Source organism: Balaenoptera borealis (genome assembly GCF_965194805.1).
Source record: "Balaenoptera borealis genome assembly, chromosome: X".
Lineage (NCBI taxonomy): Eukaryota > Metazoa > Chordata > Mammalia > Artiodactyla > Balaenopteridae > Balaenoptera > Balaenoptera borealis.
The window spans coordinates 21,253,897-21,275,264 of record NC_138881.1 but is presented as its reverse complement, the minus strand read 5'-3'; the positions used below and the strand labels follow the sequence as shown (position 1 = coordinate 21,275,264).

The 21,368-nt window shown below is 44.3% G+C and overlaps 1 protein-coding gene across 10 annotated transcripts in view; it reads left to right on the top strand.

Annotated features, from left to right (window-relative positions):
* Positions 1-21,368, top strand: part of PCYT1B (phosphate cytidylyltransferase 1B, choline) — a 177,632-nt gene that overhangs the window by 106,695 nt on the left and 49,569 nt on the right. For all 10 annotated transcript variants that reach the window (XM_082375805.1, XM_082375802.1, XM_082375807.1 and 7 more), the window contains 2 exons: positions 6,890-7,041; positions 10,070-10,148. In XM_082375805.1, coding sequence (XP_082231931.1) covers positions 6,890-7,041; positions 10,070-10,148 — 231 coding nt within the window. The remainder of the gene's footprint in view (positions 1-6,889; positions 7,042-10,069; positions 10,149-21,368) is intronic.

Below are 21,368 nucleotides of genomic sequence, written 5' to 3'. Positions count from 1 at the left end.
CCATTGCCAATCCAATAATTTTTGATAAAATGTATTTATCATTTGCTTAAAAACTTAAAACACACACACACAGACACACACACACACACACCTTGGGGCTGCAGTTTTAGCAAATTTAGCAAATTTGCAGAAAATGCCATCTAACTTAATTGGCAAAACCAGTCCTTATTGTCAAACCTACTAAAACCCTAGAAACTAAGACAAAGTCTTTTCAGTTCAAATGTATTAATTATTTCAAGAAGCTTTATAAAAACCATTGAGAAATAAATTATAGAATCCATTGTATAAAAAAGAATCAGTCAAGATTAAAATGATGTAGATCTAATATAACAAGTTACAAAGAAGATAAAAAGTTACAAAAATAAATCAATATCCTTAATTTATAGTAATACAATATAATTTATACATAAAATTATATGCTATTTATAAGAAAAGGAGTATGATTTTTAAAAAGACATGTTATTCCTTCTCTAAATATTGGTATATGTGTGTGTCAAACTCTGGTGTTTGGCTTTGGCGAATAATTAAATGAAATCCAATGTAAAAATCAGAAATATCTTTGTTAGATACCCTGGGTATCTAATAAAGGGTTAGTTTAAGTTAGGTTATATCTAACCCTTTATTAGATACTTTTCCTATGTACTTGAGGATAGAAAAGGGCATATACTACCAAAAAGTAATTTGGCATAGATCTTTTATTCTCTGTTATGAGGAGGTAGGAAATAACAAACATTTAGAAGATGAAATGGGAGAAAGATTATCTGTAAATGGAATAAATATGATGTGAGTTGATACAATAGATATTTAACTTCCTTTTTAAATAATATATATGAAGTCTGAGAAAAAAGCTTGTAAATATTTTATCCATGTGTTTATTCCAATGTACTTTGAAACATTTGACAATTCCAGGAAAATATTCCAGTTGTACTTCTAAGAAGCAGCAGTACCAGCCTATACAGCTTTGATTTATTGAAGTGATTTTGAAGTGAGTAGCGGAAAAAATGCTTATGCCTTAACTACAAGGGAAAAGGCAATTTTAGTATTCAATATAAGCATTGAGAAGAGCTGGAAAAATGCTTACCCTTAACTACATGAAAAAGCAATTTTTATCATTCAGTATTTCTTTCCAATGCTCCTTTTGCTTTGAATTCGTGGACCTTATCCCTCAAGATCCTTGCATCCTTTGATAATAGTTGGGAGAAGGTAGAGGCAAAGTTCTTTGGTAAAAATTGCATTATTCCTCACTCTACCATATTTAGTTTCTAACTTTCAACTTCACCTATAACAGAAACGTATGCAAGAAAGAGAAAGACAGGAAGCTTTTATAGGTTCATAGTGCTTTGAATAGTCATTAAACAAGGTTTCCATTTGGTTTGACCTCAGGATTTAATTCCCTGCCCCTAGCAATGCAGGTAGTAAGGTTTGGATGATGCCTTTCTTTTGTGAAGTAGAGTAAGGTTGGTTTTGGACACAGAGGCTTTCTCCGACCCATTAATTTTAGGAAAGGGTACCCTTGGAAGCTGAGGATCTGGAAATCAATTCCTTTAAAACTACCAGTGCTTGGATACCTCTTGAAAAACCCTTACATATCCCCAAGGGTATGTGTACCGTAGTTTGAAGAGTACCTTAGACTATCTTTCTTGAGTTTGACAAGACAGCTTAATGGCAGAAAATTCTGTAGGGAGGAAAGTTAGGGAGTCCTTTAAAATAGGTATTCTGTGTTGTTGGTTGAAAGGCTAGCTCTTAATATTATGTATATAGTTAGCAAATAAAATGGTTACAGTGAGTTGAAAGAACCTGCTATATTAATTGTGGGCCCCCTTACATCTGCAGGTAGGTTTGTTGTAGGAATTTCCTTGGGTGGAGCAAGGGCTTTGCTCATGAAACCACTCTGGCTGGGGCAAGTGCACAGACAGGTACAGCTGAAATACTTAGTATTTGGCAGAAATAATGGATTCAAAGACCAGAAACTGTGATAACTGGAGGTACTACAGTCTACTTCCCAACCTTAGGTAGTAACGGCTACCACAAACTGCCATGATTTTTGCACTATGATTATAATACCTGCATTTTTAATTTTTAAGCATGTAGTCAGTAATAATTTGAAATTTTTTTATGCAAACTTCTCCAGTGGGCATTATTTTAGTGAATTGAAACTATCCAGTTGTAATGCCCTTTCTTTCTCCATTTTAATTTAGAAGCTCATGTCGTTTAAAAACAAGACAAGAAATTAAAATTTATTGAATAGATCAGAGATTTTTTTCCTGGAAAATTTTTTTAAGGGTATGAGTCACCACATACTCACTTCTGCCTCACAGGAGGGGAATAAAAAGATAACAACCATAGAAATACTACGCCCACTATAGTAGACATAAATATTACTCTGTAAATGTGGGCTTATGCTCTATTGTGTCTTAATTGAAATTAAATATTCCTCTAAGACCCATTTTGCCTGACTGGTGGGAGATTCAGTCTCGGTCCTTGTTGGGGTCTCTTCACCTCCCCAGAGTCAAACAAGATTCTAAAATGTTTACAGAAACAGGAGAGGGGCTTGCAGTCTCCAGCCCAGCACTGTTTTTGCACTGCTCTCATCAACTGAGCCCACAGAATTGCTAGGAAGGAGCAAATCCACTGTTTCTGCGGAAGATGAGGCCCCGGTGGTCTGTGCCCAGGTGAACCCCAGTGTCCTCACCCCTCCTGAGGCCCTGCTGGTGGGACTCCCCTGACCTTTGACCTCTTCCTCCTGTGGAGGAATCTTCTGTCTGTCTTCTTCCTTACGGAATTCCCCCAAGTTGGGAAAACAGCAGCCAGAAAGACAGGTTGTCTACCAGCAGCTTGAACTTCACAGCTTCTGCGGGGGAGTATGTACCGAGAAGCCGGGCATGCGCGTGAAGTGGGGACAGGGAAAAGACAGAGCCCAAAATAGAAATGAATAAATATCTCCACAAATGGTCTTAGGTCACGAGTACTATTAATAAGTGGCAAACGTTTCTGAGCATGACTCTCTGCTCACACAGATGAGCAGATTTAATTCTCCAAACTTCGCCATGTGCTAAAGACAGACAACTGAGGCTTAAAGAGTTTGAGTAACTTTCCTGGTAATAAGTAGCAGAGCTGGGATTCGAACCAAGTCTGCTGGGCTCCAAATTCATCCCCTGTGTTATATTTTCTCTCCCGCGGGGTATTAGTAATAATTCATTTTGAGCACAGTGAGCTGCCAGTATAGGTTAGCTGCAGCGGGAGCTCCCAGACAGCTCAGTGAATTCATCCACGGAACACCATTGCTCAGAGTTCTCCATCTGGCTGTCAGGGTGCATTTGCCAAGACTGGGGAACAACAGTGCTGCTTTGGGCGCAATTACTGTTTAGACAATAACTGGTCAGCACGTTCAGCTGCTTCTTGAGGTCACTCCTGGGATATGAAGATAGGATTCCATGTCAGCATAAACAGGTTGGTTGTTTTCTTTGTGCTCTGTCAAGAGGCCATTATCTCCGTCATCTCGAAGTTACACCAAATTGCTCAGGTGCAGGTTCAAAAGGGAGAGAGGATATGGTTCGGCCTAGTTTTCTGTTGTTTAAAATAGAAAATTGATGGATCTCAAATCCATTTTTGCTTAATACAATTCTTGAGGTACTATTTTAATAAAATCCTTTAGTCTTTTAAAAATGTAAAGTCTTTTAAGAACATTTCAAAAGCTGTAGGTCAATTTTTAAATTGTATAGGTTGGCCCATAAATAATTCTTATTTATGGAATCAAAAACTAATGCATTCAGTGAATCAATACATAACATAGTCATTATGGCCCTACTAACCACCACCCACCCACCAAGCTGGGCGTGATGGGTGATTCAAACACAGGCTGGGCTCTTTACTCAAGATGTTCATAATATGCTTTAGGGGCTTTCAAATGTTGTATGCCTCAGAATCATCCCTGAAGCTTGTCAAAAATAGAGCTGCCTGGACCCCACTCCAGACCTACTGTCTTAGTCCGTTCGGGCTGCTAGAACAAGATACCAGAGACTGGGTAGCTCAAAGCAACAGAAGTCTATTTCTCATCATTCTGGAGGCTGAGAAGTCTAAGATCAAAGTGCTAACATGGTCTTCTGGTGAGGGCCAGCTTACTGATTCATAGCTGGCACCTTCTCACTGTTTTCTTACATGGTGAGAGGGGCTAGGGAGCTCTCTGGGGCCTCCTTTATAAGGCACTAATCCCATTTATGAGGGTTCCACCCTTATGACCTAAGTATCTCCCAAAGGCCCACCTCCTAATGTCATCATCTTTGGGAGTTAAGATTTCAACATATGAATTTTGTGGGGACACATTTAGACCATAGCACCCACTGAATCAAAACCTTGAGTGGAGCCTGGGCATCTTTAACAAGCTCCTAAGGTGATTCTAATACTTACCAAGGTTTTTGAGCCTGCCATGTGGTTGATGGTGTTTTGGTAACGTAAGACACTACAATGTTTTCTGTGGTGTATTGTATTCTACATATTTTTATACATCATCACAGGAAGTATGTATAGGAGATATATAGACATACACGTGTATCGAGAGACACAGTAGTCTCTTATTTGCATGTATGTTGAAATGTACCTGCAGATAAATATATACCTATTATCTTAAATCCTAGTAAACCTTTATTGAGCATCTGTGTGTATCAAGCATTGTTAATTCATTCAACGAGTAGTTGTTAAGAGCCTACTATGGGCCATCAGAAAATAAAACAGACAAAAGTCCCCGTCCTCAGGGAGCCATATTTTAATAGAGAAACACCAACAATAAACGAATAAGACAATTATATGATGGTGAGTGCCATAGCAAGAAGTGAGGAGGGCTGGGGCCTGCCAGTGGTGGGGGCGGATCCCAATTTAGAATAGGGTGGTTGGGGAAGCCTTGAGGGAGGAGAGGGGGTGAGCCCTATGGATATTTGGAGCACAACTGGTCCAGGTTTGGGGAACAGGAAGTGCAAAGCCCTGATCTCAGTAGGAGTATTCCTGGTGGTTTCAGGCAAGGAGGCCAGGGGCTGGGACGCAACAGGAGATGCAGTCAGAGAGGCAAGGAATGGGCTGAGGGAGATGTGGATCTTGTAGGGGCCTGTAGGCTTCTGGAGGAGTTTGGCTTTTACTCTGAGGGAGATGGGAAGGGTTCGGATCCTGGGGATGATGTAATCTGACAGGTTTTAATGGGATCATTCTGGCCAATGAGAACAGGCTGCTGGGGGTTGGGGGGAGGCTGGAATCCAGTGACTAGTTAGGGGGCCACTGCAGTAATCCAGGGTAGAGATGGTGAATGGGCTGGGAAGGGAGCAGTGAAGGTGGTGAGAAGAATGTGGCTTCCGGTGTGCTGTGAAGGAGCCAGCAGTTTTGCTGATGGTTTGGATGCAGAGGGTGTGAGGGCTGCAGTAGGAGGGTTTCTGAGGATGCTGGGTGTAACCGTTGGTTGTACTTACTCTGTGGCCAGGTTTGTTTCTGGAGATGTGGGTCATGATTTGGTTCCATCAAAATGACTGTTTTTGTTTTTATTTTTTAATAAATTTATTTATTTTATTTATTTATTTTTGGCTGCGTTGGGTCTTCGTTGCTGTGTGCGGGCTTTCTCTAGTTGCGGCGAGCAGGAGCTACTCTTCGTTGCGGTGTGCAGACTTCTCATTGTCGTGGCTTCTCTTGTTGCGGAGCATGGACTCTAGGGTGCGTGGGTTTCAGTAGTTGCAGCGCGTGGGCTCAGTAGTTGTGGCTCGCGGGCTCTAGAGTGCAGGCTCAGTAGTTGTGGCGCACAGGCTTAGTTGCTCCGCGGCATGTGGGATCTTCCCAGACCAGGGCTCGAACCCGTGTCCCCTGCATTGGCAGGCGGATTCTTAACCACTGTGCCACCAGGGAAGCCCTGTATTTTTGTTTTTAAAACATATCTTGTACACTTAACATTTGTAAGGTTATTGTATGTACATAATACCTTAAAGGAAAAAAAACCTCATCTTCAGGAGTGGTCAGGGTAGTCTGACTGATTGCAGTAAGACCCTGACGGGGATATTGGTAAACAGGGACTGTAGCCACAATGACGTCTCTTCCTGACATGTAGAAAAGCTGCTTTTGCCAACAAAAATATATTCTGGATATGATAATGAATAATATTTATTGCTCACTTTATTTCGAAGCACTTCTATATAAATCCTCAAAAAATCCTTTCTAAGGCTGATAGTGGAGGATAGTTCCATCCCCATTTGAGGATTCAGGAACTCGAGACCTAGAAAAGATGGCATGTGAGAAGGATGAACTCTGCTAGATCAGATCTTCTGTTTCGTGACCTTCTCCTCTTGATCGTGTGGCCCAATGTGTAGTGACTGGACCTCAATCCAGGGAACAGAAGTGCGTGTGTGTGTGTGTGTGTGCACACGTGCGCACGTGCGTGCATGTGAATCACACTTGGGTTACTAAGTACAATGATGTGTTAAAGGAATTGGAACTGATTGTTCAAACGTTCCATAACTCAGGCCTCTTGGTCCTTCTCCTTGCTCTGCCTTCTCTGTCTGTTCATTTGGTCATTTTATTTCTGGATAGTAATGTTCACTGAAGGGTGGGATAGGGAAATAAAAAGACGTGAAAGTCACATTAGGTAGCATGGAGAATAATTTTAATAAAAGCCACAGTGGAGAATGCAGTTGTAATTAACACTAAAATGAAATTCTCAATTGCCAGTGGATTTCAGCTTGCTTCACTTCCTGATCCTTCTTTCCCGTAAAAAAAACAAAAAAAAAAACTGAGTTTGATCATGTCACGCACCTAGCAAGGCTGAGTTCTTTGTCTTGCTGAAGGAGCCATGTCTGTATTGGGATGGCTGTGAGCAGGGCCTGGGCCAGCTAACAGCATTTAATGCATCTGCCTGTTTCAGTTTGCAGTGATGACCTCACCCACAAATTCAAAGGTTTCACCGTGATGAACGAAGCAGAGAGATACGAAGCGCTGAGACACTGTCGCTATGTGGACGAAGTCATCAGAGATGCTCCGTGGACACTCACGCCAGAGTTTCTGGAAAAACACAAGGTACTTATTCTTCCACGTTCTCTAAGTAGCAGAATTAGGGAGTCGTCTGTTTCTACAGCTTATACCCGGAAAGTCCAAAGACTCTTCTAATTTCGGAAAGAGGTAACTTCAGGCACTGTCATGTGATGTCACTTGATGCAGCACCTGTCCTGTGCCCACGCCTGGGGACCAACAGCATCCCACTTCCTCAGTGTGATCTCTGGAGCTAGACCACTCAGGTCCATGTGTGGCTTAACTTCTTAACTGTGGGACCTTGAGCAAGATATTGCACTCACTTACCTAAACCAGAAAATGGGTGCTGTTTTGAGGATCTAATGAGATCATCTAGTAAAACCCTTGGAACACTGGCTGGCTCAAAGCAAGAGCTCCAAAAATGTCATCATCATTATTATTGATGCTTATGGTTCCACAGGCATCATTTTTCATGGAACAAATGACCACACATCTTATCCAGAGGGACAGGGGTCAGCCTTTAAGGAAAGAACTGTGTATCTCTGATTTTGTGACCCTGAGACTCCTACTGATAGAAGATTTTTATTAGTTGAAAACACGAGAAATCCTTTTGATCTGCATCAAATTATGTGCTTTGTATCTCCCTACCAGCCCCACATTAGGAGCTCTTCTTTCCTTTTATAAGCAGTACAAAAAAATAAGATTAAGCTGTTCTAAGAGTTTTCTATTTTTAAATTCACGATGCAGGAGAGAATAGAGAACACTGATAAATGTGCATGGGTAATAGCAGAGGAGACAATTTCCCAGCAAGAATAAAAAGAAAAAGGAAAAACTACAATATGATTTACTTCCAGCAATCACTAACACATTTTTACTAAGCATCTATTGTATCTTCAACTTGTGTGCAGCATTATGGAGATGCTGATGATGGCTGCCATTTATCGAGTACTTTCCATGTACCCAGCCCTGTGCTAAGTGCTTTGCTCTTACATGAATCACATTCAATCTCATGGCTACCCTGAGACGTTGTTGTTGTTGTCATACACTGGAGACGAGGAACAACTAAGTTTGAGTACGAAGAATCGAATTGATGATAATAACATTTATTGTACTTGCTGTGTACCAGTTATTATTTTTAGCACTTTTACATAATTATATTATTTAATCCAGTGATTCTCAAGTGGGGGCAAGTTTGCCCCCAAGGGACATTTAACGGGGCCTGGAAACATTTTTGGCCGTCATAACTAAAGGGGTGCTACTGGCATCTGCTGGGTAAAGGACAGGGGTGCTACTAAGCTTCCTACAATGCACAGGACAGACTCTCCCCCTCCAGCAAAGAATTTTTTTTATATAAATTTATATACTTATTTATTTATTTATTGGCTGCGTTGGGTCTTTGTTGCTGCATGCGGGCTTTCTCTAGTTGTGGCGAGCGGGGGCTAGCGTTCGTTGCGCTGTGTGGGCTTCTCATTGCGGTGGCTTCTCTTATTGTGGAGCATGGACTCTAGGCACGTGGGCTTCAGTAGTTGTGGCACGTGGACTCAGTAGTTGTGGCTCCCAGGCTCTAGAGCACAGGCTCAGTAGTTGTGGCACACGGGCCTAGTTGCTCCGCGGCATGTGGGATCTTCCCGGACCAGGGCTCGAACCCGTGTCCCCTGCATTGGCAGGTGGATTCTTAACCACTGCACCACCAGGGAAGTCCCTCCAACAAAGAATTATCTAGTTCAAAATGTCACTAGTACCAAGGTTGAGAAATCCTGATTTAATCCTTACCACTAAATTATGAGTTATATAGCTAGCAAGTGGTGGGGCAGGAATCTATACACAGCAAAATTAAACTGTTACTCTACCTCTCAAGGTGGAGTGAAGCCTTGTCAAAGGGCTTTGAAAGTTAGGCAGGAAGTTTTTATTTGATGGAGGAGGAAACAAGGAACTAGTGCAGATCAGCAGGCACAAGGATGACAAGAAGAAAATTCTGTTTAAGGAGGTCCCCCCACCATGTGACAGAGGGATGGCTTGGAGAGGAAAGAGCCTGCAGTGAGGAAGGTCAGGTACAAGTTGGTATTAATAATCCAGGTGATGGGGCCCTGGATTTGGCATAAGCAATGGAGAGGAAGTGATGGGTGTATGCACTCATGTACACACACACACACACACACACACACACACACACACGCACACACACACACACCAATGGAACTTGTGACCTATGTGCTATGGAGAGTGAAGAAAGTAGGCAAAAAAAGGCTTATTCCAAGGTGTTTGGAGCCTAAGTAAACTTAGAAAATGGAGGTGCCCTTGGAAGGGGCACCAGTTTTCAGGATGAATTAAAATTCCAGACAGGTTTTTAAAGTGACAGCAAGGGTGGCAAAAGAGAAAAGGGTGACTTTGGGCAAATTTGACAAGTTTTATCATTTCAGCAGCCGTATGACCCAACTGAAGTAGTAATACTTGCCCTACCTGCCTCACAAGGTGGTTGTATGAATCAAATGCGAAGAGAGACGTGAATTCATTTCTACAATATAAACTATGACTTAAGTGGGGGGCTTCCCTGGCGGTCCCGTGGTTAGGACCCTGTGCTTGCACTGCAGGGGGCACGGGTTCCGTCCCTGGTCGGGGAGCTAGGATCCTGCATACCGTGTGGCACGGACAAAAAAATAAATAAATAAAATAAAATATGACTTAAATGTGAGGATGGGCCTATTGCCATCAGTGGGACAGGAAATGAGGATTTTGGCTCCTCATAGCAGAGGTGATTAAAATCTGAAGAATGAGTGAATTGTGTGAAGGAGAGATTTTAGAGGCAGAAGAACAGAAGGCCAAAAACACCTACTGTCAGAGGTAAGAGAAGAAAGAGGGACCAGCAAAAGAGAGAAACCAATCTAGTTCCCATCAGCTCGTGGAAACAGAGACAGTTGGAAATACCTTTCAGTCAAGGATTCAAGTCTACCTTATAAACTGCTTATTTCAACTGCTTAATTACAACTGCTTTGTTTTTTAAAAAAATATGTATTTTCAAATTGCAGACATGCAGCCCCATCCCAGCGGTGATGTCACTCTTCTCTCTCTCCAACAGATTGACTTTGTGGCCCACGATGACATTCCGTACTCCTCTGCTGGCTCTGATGATGTTTACAAGCATATAAAGGAAGCAGGTGAGGGTCGTCCTGTGCTCAGCTGTCCCCTGTGGCATAGTAATCAGGGTTAATAAGAGACGCCTGCCCTGGCCCTGCAGCATACACATACAAGGCCCTGGAGTTTCACATGTCTCCCAAGTAGCCTCTGCAAGCCTCTGTTGACATGCGCTAAGGCTCAGCTGTGGCACAAACACCAGTTAGGTATTTATATAGAAATTAACCTGAGCACCAAAGTACTCGACTTCCGGTTTGAGGCTCGATTTTAGAGTTCATCACAGGACCTAAAATCACAGGACCCTGTTTATTTTTTTTTATTGGAGTATAATTGATTTACAGTGTTGTGTTAGTTTCTGGTGTACAGCAAAGTGATTCAGTTATATATATATATATATATATATATATATATATATATATATATATATATATATATACACACACACACACACACACACACATATATTCTTTTTAATATTCTTTCCCATTATAGATTATTACAAGATATTAAATATTGTTCCCTGTGCTATACAGTAGGACCTTGTTGTTTATCTATTTTATATATAGTAGTGTGTATCTGCTAATCCCAAACTCCTAGTTTATCCCCCTCCCCGGACCCTGTTGTTTAAAGGGCAATCATTTTCCTCATTAACAATGAAATTACTTTATGTTCCCAAGAAAGTTCCTTCCAGAAGAATACAGATAACTGGCTAATTAATGATCTGGACTCCTCGTCTCCCAAGTCCAGTCCTGCCATATGTCATCCTGTCACATGATAATAATATCTTCAGGTACCACATGCAGAGGCCAAAAAAAAAAAAAAGAAAGAATGGATAAATATTTGTGGTAGTCAAGTAAAAATTAGTGGCAACTGTCATTCCTCGGCCACCTGTTTCCTCCTGAAACAGTTAACTGATGTCATGGAAGGCAGACATGGTGCCTGAGCTTTGGAAGTTGTCCCATTTGTCACTAGGCATTTCTCTTCAGGTCAGAGAGTCTGGTTGGCCCCAGGGAATTACTGGGGGACTGGAAAGAGGGAGGTTTCCTTCCATTGCGGGCTCCCCGGAATTAATTCCTTCATCAAGTACTCTTCCTACTCCTACGCTGCTCTGACTCCAGGGAAATCGCTCCTGGGGCATCATAGAAGATCTGTGGTTTCTAGCCTCAGCGGGATGCTCGGTGCTCCTTGGTAACATTTACCTCCTCTTTTTCCCCTTCCTGCCCTGATTTACCCATAACTCCTTGCGTCCTTGCATCCTTGCTTCCTCTCCTGCATCCAGAGGAAGAGGGGGGGGTATGTTTTCTGTCCCAGGCTAACCGATCATCTGAACTTACCTTCTCCCTTCCCTGAGCATGTTTTCTTTTATTCTTCCTCCCATTGTGATCCAAGGTTCTCACTCTCCAGTAGTTTCTTATCAGCTTACGTGGAAGTCTACAAAAACAAATAAACCCAAATCTTTCCTTCTGCCCGCCCTCCTGCCTCTACCTTCACTGACATCCTTGCGTGGTCCTCCTCTTAGTGGCAACTGTCATTCCTCAGTCACCTGCACTCTGACTTCTGTCCCATCTTTGCTCAGTTCTCAGATGCCCTTTGGACCACCCAATCCAGCGGCCTTAGCTCAGTCCCCCCTCTGGGCATAACGACACTGCTGACCGTGTTCTTTGCTTAGACGCTCTTGTCTTTGCTTCCATTTCTGGGACACTTCTGGGACCTTCTAATTTCCCATTGGTCTCTCTGACCACTCCTGGGGTTTTGTTTTTTTGTGTGTTTTTCTTTCTTAATATCTTTTGGCCGCACCATGGGGCATGTGAGATCTTAGTTCCCCGACCAGGGATTGAACCTGTGCCCACTGCATTGGCAGTGCAGAGTCTTAACCACTGGGCCACCAGGGAAGTCCCCACTCCTGGGTTTTGTTACTGGGTTTCTCTCCCTGTCTCACCAGCCTCAGCTCTGTGCTCTGCCTTCCACACGCTCTACGCTCCAGGTACACGGAATCTGTCCTGGTTTCCAGACACACCTCCGCTTTATACCTTTGCTCCAGCTGTTCTCTGGGCTTGGAATGCCCTTCCTCTGAGCATCTTGGGCAGGGCCCAGCTGAGGAGCCAACCCGGACATGCACCCTCTCCCTGGGGCATGATTCAGCACAACCCCCGCCCTCTTCAGAGGCAGACACTCTTCGCACATGGACCTCCTTTTCAGCTCCCTTCTCCTGATTGTGTGTGTGGGGGGGTGGGTTTGTGTCCCTAGCTAGAGTGAAGTGCCACAGGCCATGGCCATAACTCATCCATCTTTGCGTCCCCAGCACAGTCCCTGGTACATTTGTGGTGCTCCTCAAGTGCTGGCTGAACAAGAGAGTGCTTTTATTGAGTACGATGGGGAGGCAGCTTAAGATGGAAGCCTTTTGTGTGCAGGGGCTCCTCCCAACACACGGGGAATGGAGCCATTTACCTAGATAATGCAGGCACACACTTCTGTCTTGTGGAATGGTTCATATTATTTAGATGTAAGGGTGATAGTTTGGCCTGAGTGATATGGACCTTTCATCCAATGTGTTGGCTTTTCACTGGCACCTTGGCCTCTGAATCCCTCGCACACCTCTTTATTGAAGGAGATGCTGACGACAAGTGCTGAGTTACTCCAAACCATCTTAGCCTCACAGCCCAACAAAATCTCCGTGAAAGATGGAAGGGCTCACTCTTTGACTTGTTTCAAAAATGACTGTGATCTGAAAGATCTTTGAAATTGTATCTATGAATTTGCATCTTTCTTGCTCTACTTTATAACAGGCAAAAACTCACAAATTATAGGTGCTCTTTGGGGCAAATGTATAATGGAAAAGTAGTCTCGGCTATACCCAATACTCATCATTTTCCTGAGCTGAGGTTTTCTGTCAATGTCACAGGGTTTCAAATAATCACCAGGAATCAAAATAGTCATTGCTGGGATTTTAAAATTAGAGAAATACAAATCAAAACTACAATGAGATATCATCTCACACCGGTCAGAATGGCCATCATCAAAAAATCTAGAAACAATAAATGCTGGAGAGGGTGTGGAGAAAAGGGAACCCTCTTGCACTGTTGGTGGGAATGTAAATTGATACAGCCACTATGGAGAACAATATGGAGGTTCCTTAAAAAACTAAAAATAGAACTACCATACGACCCAGCAATCCCACTACTGGGCATATACCCTGAGAAAACCGTAATTCAAAAAGAGTCACGTACCAAAATGTTCATTGCAGCTCTATTTACAATAGCCAGGACATGGAAGCAACCTAAGTGTCCATCATCGGATGAATGGATAAAGAAGATGTGGCACATATATACAATGGAATATTACTCAGCCATAAAAAGAAACGAAATGGAGTTATTTGTAGTGAGGTGGATGGAGTTAGAGTCTGTCTTACAGAGTGAAGTCAGAAAGAAAAAAACAAATACAGTGTGCTAACACATATATATGGAATCTAAGGGAAAATAAAGGTCATGAAGAACCTAGTGGCAAGACGGGAATAAAGACACAGACCTACTAGAGAACGGACTTGAGGATATGGGGAGGGGGAAGGGTAAGATGTGACAAAGTGAGAGAGTGGCATGGACATATATACACTACCAAATGTAAAATAGATAGCTAGTGGGAAGCAACCACATAGCACAGGGAGATCAGCTCGGTGCTTTGTGACCACCTAGAGGGGTGGGATAGGGAGGGTGGGAGGGAGCGAGATACAAGAGGGAAGAGATATGGGAACATATGTATATGTATAACTGATTCACTTTGTTATAAAGCAGAAACTAACACACCATTGTAAAGCAATTATACTCCAATAAAGATGTTAAAAAAAAAAAAATAAAATAAAATACCCAGCCTCCCCAGATTATATCCATTTGGATTACTTAAAAAGACAGCTGGGGTAAAGGTAATTACTTCTATCCTCTTACAGGATCAGATATGGTTTTTCTGACTCTATAAGTGGAGCTGTCCAAGGTTGAGGAGGCAGTACGGTAACCTGAATTCCTTAGTTTCTCCATCCATCTTCCTTCATCAGACCACCTTCCATAAACTTCCCATAAGCCTGTTGCTGCCTGAGAATCTTGGAGCGAGGAAGAGTTTGAGGAAGGGATGGGCTGGAATTGGTATTTTAGCTAAAGGTAGATGCAGAAGTAGATTTTTAATGGCTTAGTTTATTTTCTGCTATTTTATTTTCTACCATACATCTCATCTATAGGTACTGTAGGTGCATCCATGCATACTTTCCTACATACATTAAGCCATTAGCTGGCATGGTACAGATACTGTAGTTAAGTGAGCTACCATATGCTTTACTTAGGGATTTCAAGAAGTCGAATACACGCCACTTTATATTTGAGCTGCCCCCATTGCGGGCACTTGCATCAGAGCCATCTTGCCCCTTCCTGGAGGCCACTGGGACTCCACCCATGTTGGTCCCACCATCCTTCACCCTCAGCCTGCTGCCGCTACAGCCTTTTCCTGGTATCCAGGGACCTTCAGTGTCTGAAGGTAGAACGGGCTCCTAAGGGTCACTCACCCACTCTTCTACCTCCTCTTTGGCATCACTGCCAGATCCAGGGAGAACTGACGCTTGCACGTCTCCCATGAGGGGGAGCTTCCTCTCTCCCAAGGCAGCCCATTCTGTCTTTGGATGGTTTTGACTCTCGTTGGTTAACACACGAACCGCTGAGTGCATCCACAAGCCTGAAATTGTTGGTGGGAAAATGGGATACAAAGATGAATAAGACAGCCCTCACCCTTGACAGAGAGCAGAGCCAGATATAAATAATTACACCAAAATATTAGAAGCCTGCTATATATAGCAGGCATGGGAGGTGTGTCCAAAGGTGGGAGTATATGAGGAAGTGCAGCGTATTGGGGGAAAATCAACAATGTTCATGTGGCAAAGGGTGCGTGGAGGTGGCAGCAGAGAGAAAAACTGGCAGGACGGGTGGTTTAGGCTTCATTCTGTGCGTCACAGGGAGCCAGATGCCACTCGGAGGCGGGGGAGTGCCAGGAACAGCTCTCTTGCGGGGGAAGGACAACTGGGTAAGGGGCAAGAGGAATTTCTGTAACCAGACTTAGGAGCTCCCGTTTCCACAGATGACAGAAAAAAAAAAAAATAAACCCACTCTTGACACTTGAAGTAATTCAGACTCTTCAAGGTTTGCACTTAGACCATGTGGACTCAACTTGTGGCCTTTTTCTCCTGGCATGATCTGAGTACTGGCTTGGATGGGGTGCGGATCTGGCCCTGCTGACCTGTTGTTGTGGGGTATCAAGACCTGCTCAGCCATCATCCCCGGCTACCAGATCCCCATGGCCGCCGCCTCCATCTGTTCCCCAGCCACGCCCCTCTTTGGCCTGTCCCTGCCACAGCCTCTGCCTCACTACCCGCCTCCCCGCAGTACAGGTGTGCCGCCCAGCAGTCATGCTGATCTCAAGTCCCAGCTACCGTCAGTGCTCCCTGAGAGGGTTCCCAGGAACGTCTAACATGACCTCCACCATTACTGGAGGGCGGTGGGAGGGAGCCACATGAGGCCCTGTGTGACCTGCTCGCCGTGAGGAATGCTCCACCGAGGCCTCCGCATGTTGGCACGGGGCCTCTGTGGGACCATTTCCTCCCACAGTTCCTCGAGGTAAACAGGGTGCCAGCCCCTCTGCTCTGGGCTTGCTCAGGGGGTCTCTTCCTTGCCTCTGCCCCCTGGGGTTTGAACCTGAGTCAGGGCAAGACAGAGGACCTGCTTCTATTCTCTTGCTTCTGATCGCTCCCTGGGCTTTTCCCTCAACGTCAGGAAGGGCTTTCTTATCCCCGGAGGGCAGGAAACTGCCCCTGTGTTAATTTCATGTCTTTCCCCACTCCAGGGCTTACAGTTAAACATTCTATACCCTGAACCACTCAGCCTCTGGTTCTTGATCATCAAAGGGACACTCCTGGGATGTAGAAAACCCTTTCTGCAGTCCTCAAAGCCTGGCTCTTTCAAGTGAAAGCCTTACCTTTCATAACTATTCTTTTGGAAATGAGCCTTCAGAAGAGCTTGTTTCAGAAGTCAAAAGCTGAACACAGTCTCCTGTATTCTCAGCTACATCAGCTTTCCCCTGAGGTGATGGAGGTCTCAGCATCAGTGGGAAGAGGGCTTCAGGACAGACATCATCCCCAGAAATGAAAATGACATTGGATAACATATCAGAAATTTATTCTGCTATGTATAATGTACTCAGTCTCCCTAATGGAGTTTTTTGTTGGTTCACATCCTTTTGGGGCCAGCTGGGGGAACTCCTTGCTACCCTGAGCTGGTCAGGTCTGTACTGTTCTCTTAGAAAGGGCTCCCTTGGTGGTCAGGAGCATTGGGTAAGAACGGGAGGCCTGACATTCTCAGATACCAGTCTTGTTTGTAAGGAGTTCCAAGAAAGGAAACCCCATACGCTTTAGACTTGGAAGGCTGCTAGGAAACATGGCGAGGTGGGGTTTGGTGGGTTGGAGAGGAGGGAGGAGGGGGAGAAACTGCCTGATGTGTCAGTAATACAGTGATGGGTTATGGCATGGGGCGAGTATTACCTTTTTAAGTCTTTGTAAGATCTGAGCTGTGAGCAAGCTGCTCCTTTCCTAAAGTTGTCGTGAAGGGCCTGGTATACACAAGTGCTTGTCAAGTGTCACTGTGCCTACAGATCCCTGCAGGATCTTGTTCAAATGCAGATTTGGGTTCAGTAGGTCTGGTGGGACCTAAGATCCCCATTTCTAATGAGCTCCCAGGTTGTTAGCTACTGCAGGTTCATAAAGCTCACTTAGAGTAGCATGAATCCAGACCAGGGATTCTGGTTCACCCAGAATTACCCCAGGGGTTACCCCCAGGTTTAATTGAGTCAGCATGTCCTGGGGTGACAGTTCTTCGACTGCCTTGTAGAGCAGCAACAAGCATTTACTGGTGGTTTTATTTCTGGGTGAATAGCCTCTAGTGAGCTAAGAGAAAGTTACTTTCCTGATTTTAGGAATCAGGAAAACCTCAAGTTCTAGTTGTTGGGTGTAGAAACAGGTCCAATATTTTTCTGACTCTAAGCAATTGATCATCCGATTGTCGCATAACAAATTATTGCTGCAGTTAGTGACTTAAAAGAGCCACTTCAGGGACTTCCCTGGCGGTCCAGTGGTTAAGACTCCGCGCTCCCAATGCCGGGGGCGCGGGTTCCATCCCTGGTCAGGGCACTAAGATCCTGCCTGCTGCACGGCATGGCCAAAAAAAAGAGCCACTTAATTTTGCTCATGATTTTGTGGAACAGGATTCCAGTAAGGGCTTGACTGGGTGGTTCTTGCTCAGGGTCTCTCAAACGGTTGTAGTCAGACACTGGCCCAGTTGGGCTGGAGGTCCCTGATGGCTCACTTAAGTGGCTGGCAGTGGGTGCTGGCTGTTGACAGGGAGCTCAGCTGGGGTTGACACTGGTTCTGGCCTTGGAAGCCACCCAGCATCACTTATGCCACATTCTATTTGTTATAAGCACGTCACGAAGGCCAGCTCAGATTCCAAGGGACAGGAATCGTGCCCATCTTTAATCCACCACAATTCCCACTTCCAAATTGAATAGCCAGGTGGCATTTTACTTGCTCTGGGAGCACAGGCATAAGACTTACGTGTGACTTTTCATAGGCACAAGGACCCTTTCTTGTGGTCCACTGATCTACTCTGCTGATTCCTCACCAAGGGAGAGCCACGGTAGAAATCTGTTTGGGGCCCAGGTAGCGAAGGCCAGAGCGTTCGTCGTGGGAGAAAGATGCTCAGAAATGGCGTCAGCATCCACATTTGGCTTTTATCCTCTAATCGAGGTTCATTCTGAAAGTCAAAAATCACTTTATATGAAGCCAGAGATATCGAGGGCATGAATTAAACTTTACAGCCCTCTGCTCTGCTTGTCAGAACATGTCAAAATTCTCCAGCAAAGCTGGATGAAAAGATGGAGCTTAAATGAAGTAGACTGTAAGGTCCACATTACTCATCGTCATTCTAATATTGCCTACTACTGTTGAAAGTTTCCTTCATTAACATGTGCTTTGCTGCTTCTTAAAATAGCTCCATAACCAAATGCCGCAGTTCTGAAAAGCATGATGAAAAAGGTTCTTTGATCACGCTCGTTACTGAATATTTTTAGCAGAGCAATAATTAGGATTTGGAGGAAGCTGGGTGCCTCATTATGTCAGCAGAGGGCTTGGCTTCTTTCAGAGACCTACCTCCCAACCAGCCAAAGCAAATCTCTCCCCAGCCCCAACTTTCAGTTACTCTGCCGCAGACACTTCACCCTGTGGCTTCAAAGAAACGGTGAGCTCACGTCACCAGTGTCTGAGTGACTTGCTAAAATCAGTTAGTGGCGAGAGAGTCTCCTTAACATTCCAGCCGGCTGTGGTTGTGAGTGAAATGCCTGCCTACTGAAAGACGGGCCATACTCCTCCCCAGGAAGCTCCCGGCTGCTCTCGCCAAGGTGAGGAAGTTGTCTCAGGCCCCCTGGCTTGGGACCCCTCAGGGTTCTTTGCCCACTAGAGCCCCGTGCACAGTTGGGTGCTATTTATATCCATGCCTTTATATGTCGGCACCCTCTGCCTTCTACTTAGTTTTCTATTTGAGTCCGCTTTCTTAGAAGGTGCTAAAAGAAGTTTCTGGCCTCGGGGCCAACCCCAACTCTGCCCTCTGAGCCACAGTATATTAGAAACTGGATGCTTTGTCTGTGACAGCAGGGCCACGCTGCTGCCGATACTGTCAATGTGCAGATGGCGGCGAAGGAAAGCTCCAAAGGGACGCCCTGGTGGGGGCTGGAAGGCTGACAAATTCACCACTGTCCACAGCATCCGAGAGAACTGGATTTGGAAAGGCACTCAGACATCAGTGTGCATCTAGTCACTCATTCAACAAATATTCCTGGTGCCTGCTTGTCACCCAGTGCTGAGGATACAGACGAGAATAAGGCAGGAGCGCTTCCTTCCCTCAGGCAGCTGATAGTCAGGTGGGAAAGGCGGTTATGGAACAAGTTGTCTGGGAATATTTGAAGGAAGAGAGCAGTGGACCATGGGAGAGAATAATAAGCAGGAAGACCCAGTCTGGGCTTTGAGAGATTTTCTTGAGGGAGTGATGCTAAAGGTGAACCCCAGTGGACGGCCGAGAGTTAACCAGGTGGAGAGTATGTGGCAGAGTGAGGGGAGGGGGCAGCCCTTGGAGGACACTGAAGTCCAGGGCCGCTGGGCCAAGGCAGGGCCAGCCTGTTGCTCAGCTCCACAGAAAACAATGAGAAGGGCGCCCGCTGCATCTGCGTGGCACAGGGGCCTTGGCTTAGGGAGGGAAGGCGGAACGCGGGTCTGAGATGAGACTGGAGAGAAGCACAGGGAAGAGAGAAGGCAAACTGCCTCAGAGTCAAGTTAAGGATTTGAATCCAAATACAAAGGACAGTAGAAAGCCAACGAAGGATGCTGAGCAGGTATCTGACTTCTATTTTGAAAGACTGCTCTGCGGCTCTTGCTACGTGGAGAGTAGATTGAGGGGACAGAAAAGCGACATCCCTGGAGACTGGTTTGGAGGCTCTTGCTGTAATCTTTGAACAAGATGGGGTTAGATTGGTTTAGATGGAGGATGGAGAAAAGTGGGTGAACCAGGGAGACATTTAGGAAGTAGATTGGTGAGTAGAAGGAAACTGGAGTAAGGAGTGAGGGAGAGGGAGGCGGCAGATGAGGCCAAGGTCATCTTGTGCAGCCACCTCATTTCTCAGCTTTGGAGGCTGAGGTTAAGTAACTTGCCTTCTGAGGCTTGAGTGACTTGCCCAAGTGTACAAACGGAGGACCCAGCACCCTTGTTCCTAGGCTCTGTCCATCATGCTGTCTCATGCCTGATATCTCTGACTGAGTGACCATTATCATATTAGATAGAAAGATCTCAATTGCCAACACGTCATTTCAGTTGACAACAGAAGTGCAAGCATAAACCAGATTCTTTTCAAAATTTTAATTTTACATTGGAGTATAGTTGATTAACAATATTGTGTTAGTTTCAGGTGTACAGCAGGGTGATTCAGTTATACATATACATGTATCTATTCTTTTTCAAGTTCTTTTCCCATTTAGGTTATTACAGAATATTGAGTAGAGTTCCCTGTGCTGTACAGTAGGTCCTAGCTGATTATGTATTTTAAATATAGCAGTGTGTATATGTCAATCCCAGTCTCCCAATCTATCCCTTCCCCCTGGTAACCATAAGTTCATTCTCTAAGGCTGTGAGTCTGTTTCTGTTTTGTAAATAAGTTCATTTGTATCATTTTTTTAGATTCCACATATAAGCGATATGATATTTGTCTTTGTCTTACTTCACCTAGTATGATAATCTCCAGGTCCCTCCATGTTGCTGCAAATGGCATTATTTCATTCTTTTTGATGGCTGAGTAATATTCCATCGTATATATGTACCACATCTTCTTTATCCATTCCTCTGTCGATGGACATATGGGTTGCTTCCATGTCTTGGTTCTTGTAAACAGTGCTGCAGTGAACATTGGGGTGCATGTATCCTTTTGAACCATGGTTTTCTCCAGATATATGCCCAGGAGTGGGATTGCTGGATCATATGGGAACTGTATTTTTAGTTTTTTAAGGAACCTCCATACTCTTCTCCATAGTGGCTATACGAATTTATATTGCCACCAACAGTGCAAGAGGGTTCCCTTTTCTCCACACCCTCTCCAGCATTTACTGTTTGTAGACCTTTTTTTTGTTTTTAAGAGGAGCGTGTCTTATTTATTTATTTACTTTTGGCCACACTGCACGGCTTGCAGGAGCTCAGTTCCCTGACCAGGGATTAAACCTGGGCCATGGCAGTGAAAGCCCAGAATCCTAACCACCTGGCCACCAGGGAACTCCCTGTTGGTAGACTTTTTGATGATGGCCATTCTGACTGGTGTGAGGTAATATCTCATTGTAGTTCTGATTTGCATTTCTCTAATAATTAGCGATGTTGAGCGTCTTTTTCATATGCCTCTTGGCCATCTGTATATCTTCTTTGGAGAAATGTCTATTTATGTCTTCTGCCCATTTTCTGATTGAGTTGTTTGTTTTTTTGATACTGAGCCACATGAGCTGTTTGTAAATTTTGGAGACTAATCCCTTGTCAGTCACATCGTTAGCAAATATTTTCTCCTATTCTGTGGGTTGTCTTTTCATTTTGTTTATGGTTTCCTTTGCTGTGCAAAAGCTTTTGAGTTTCATTAGG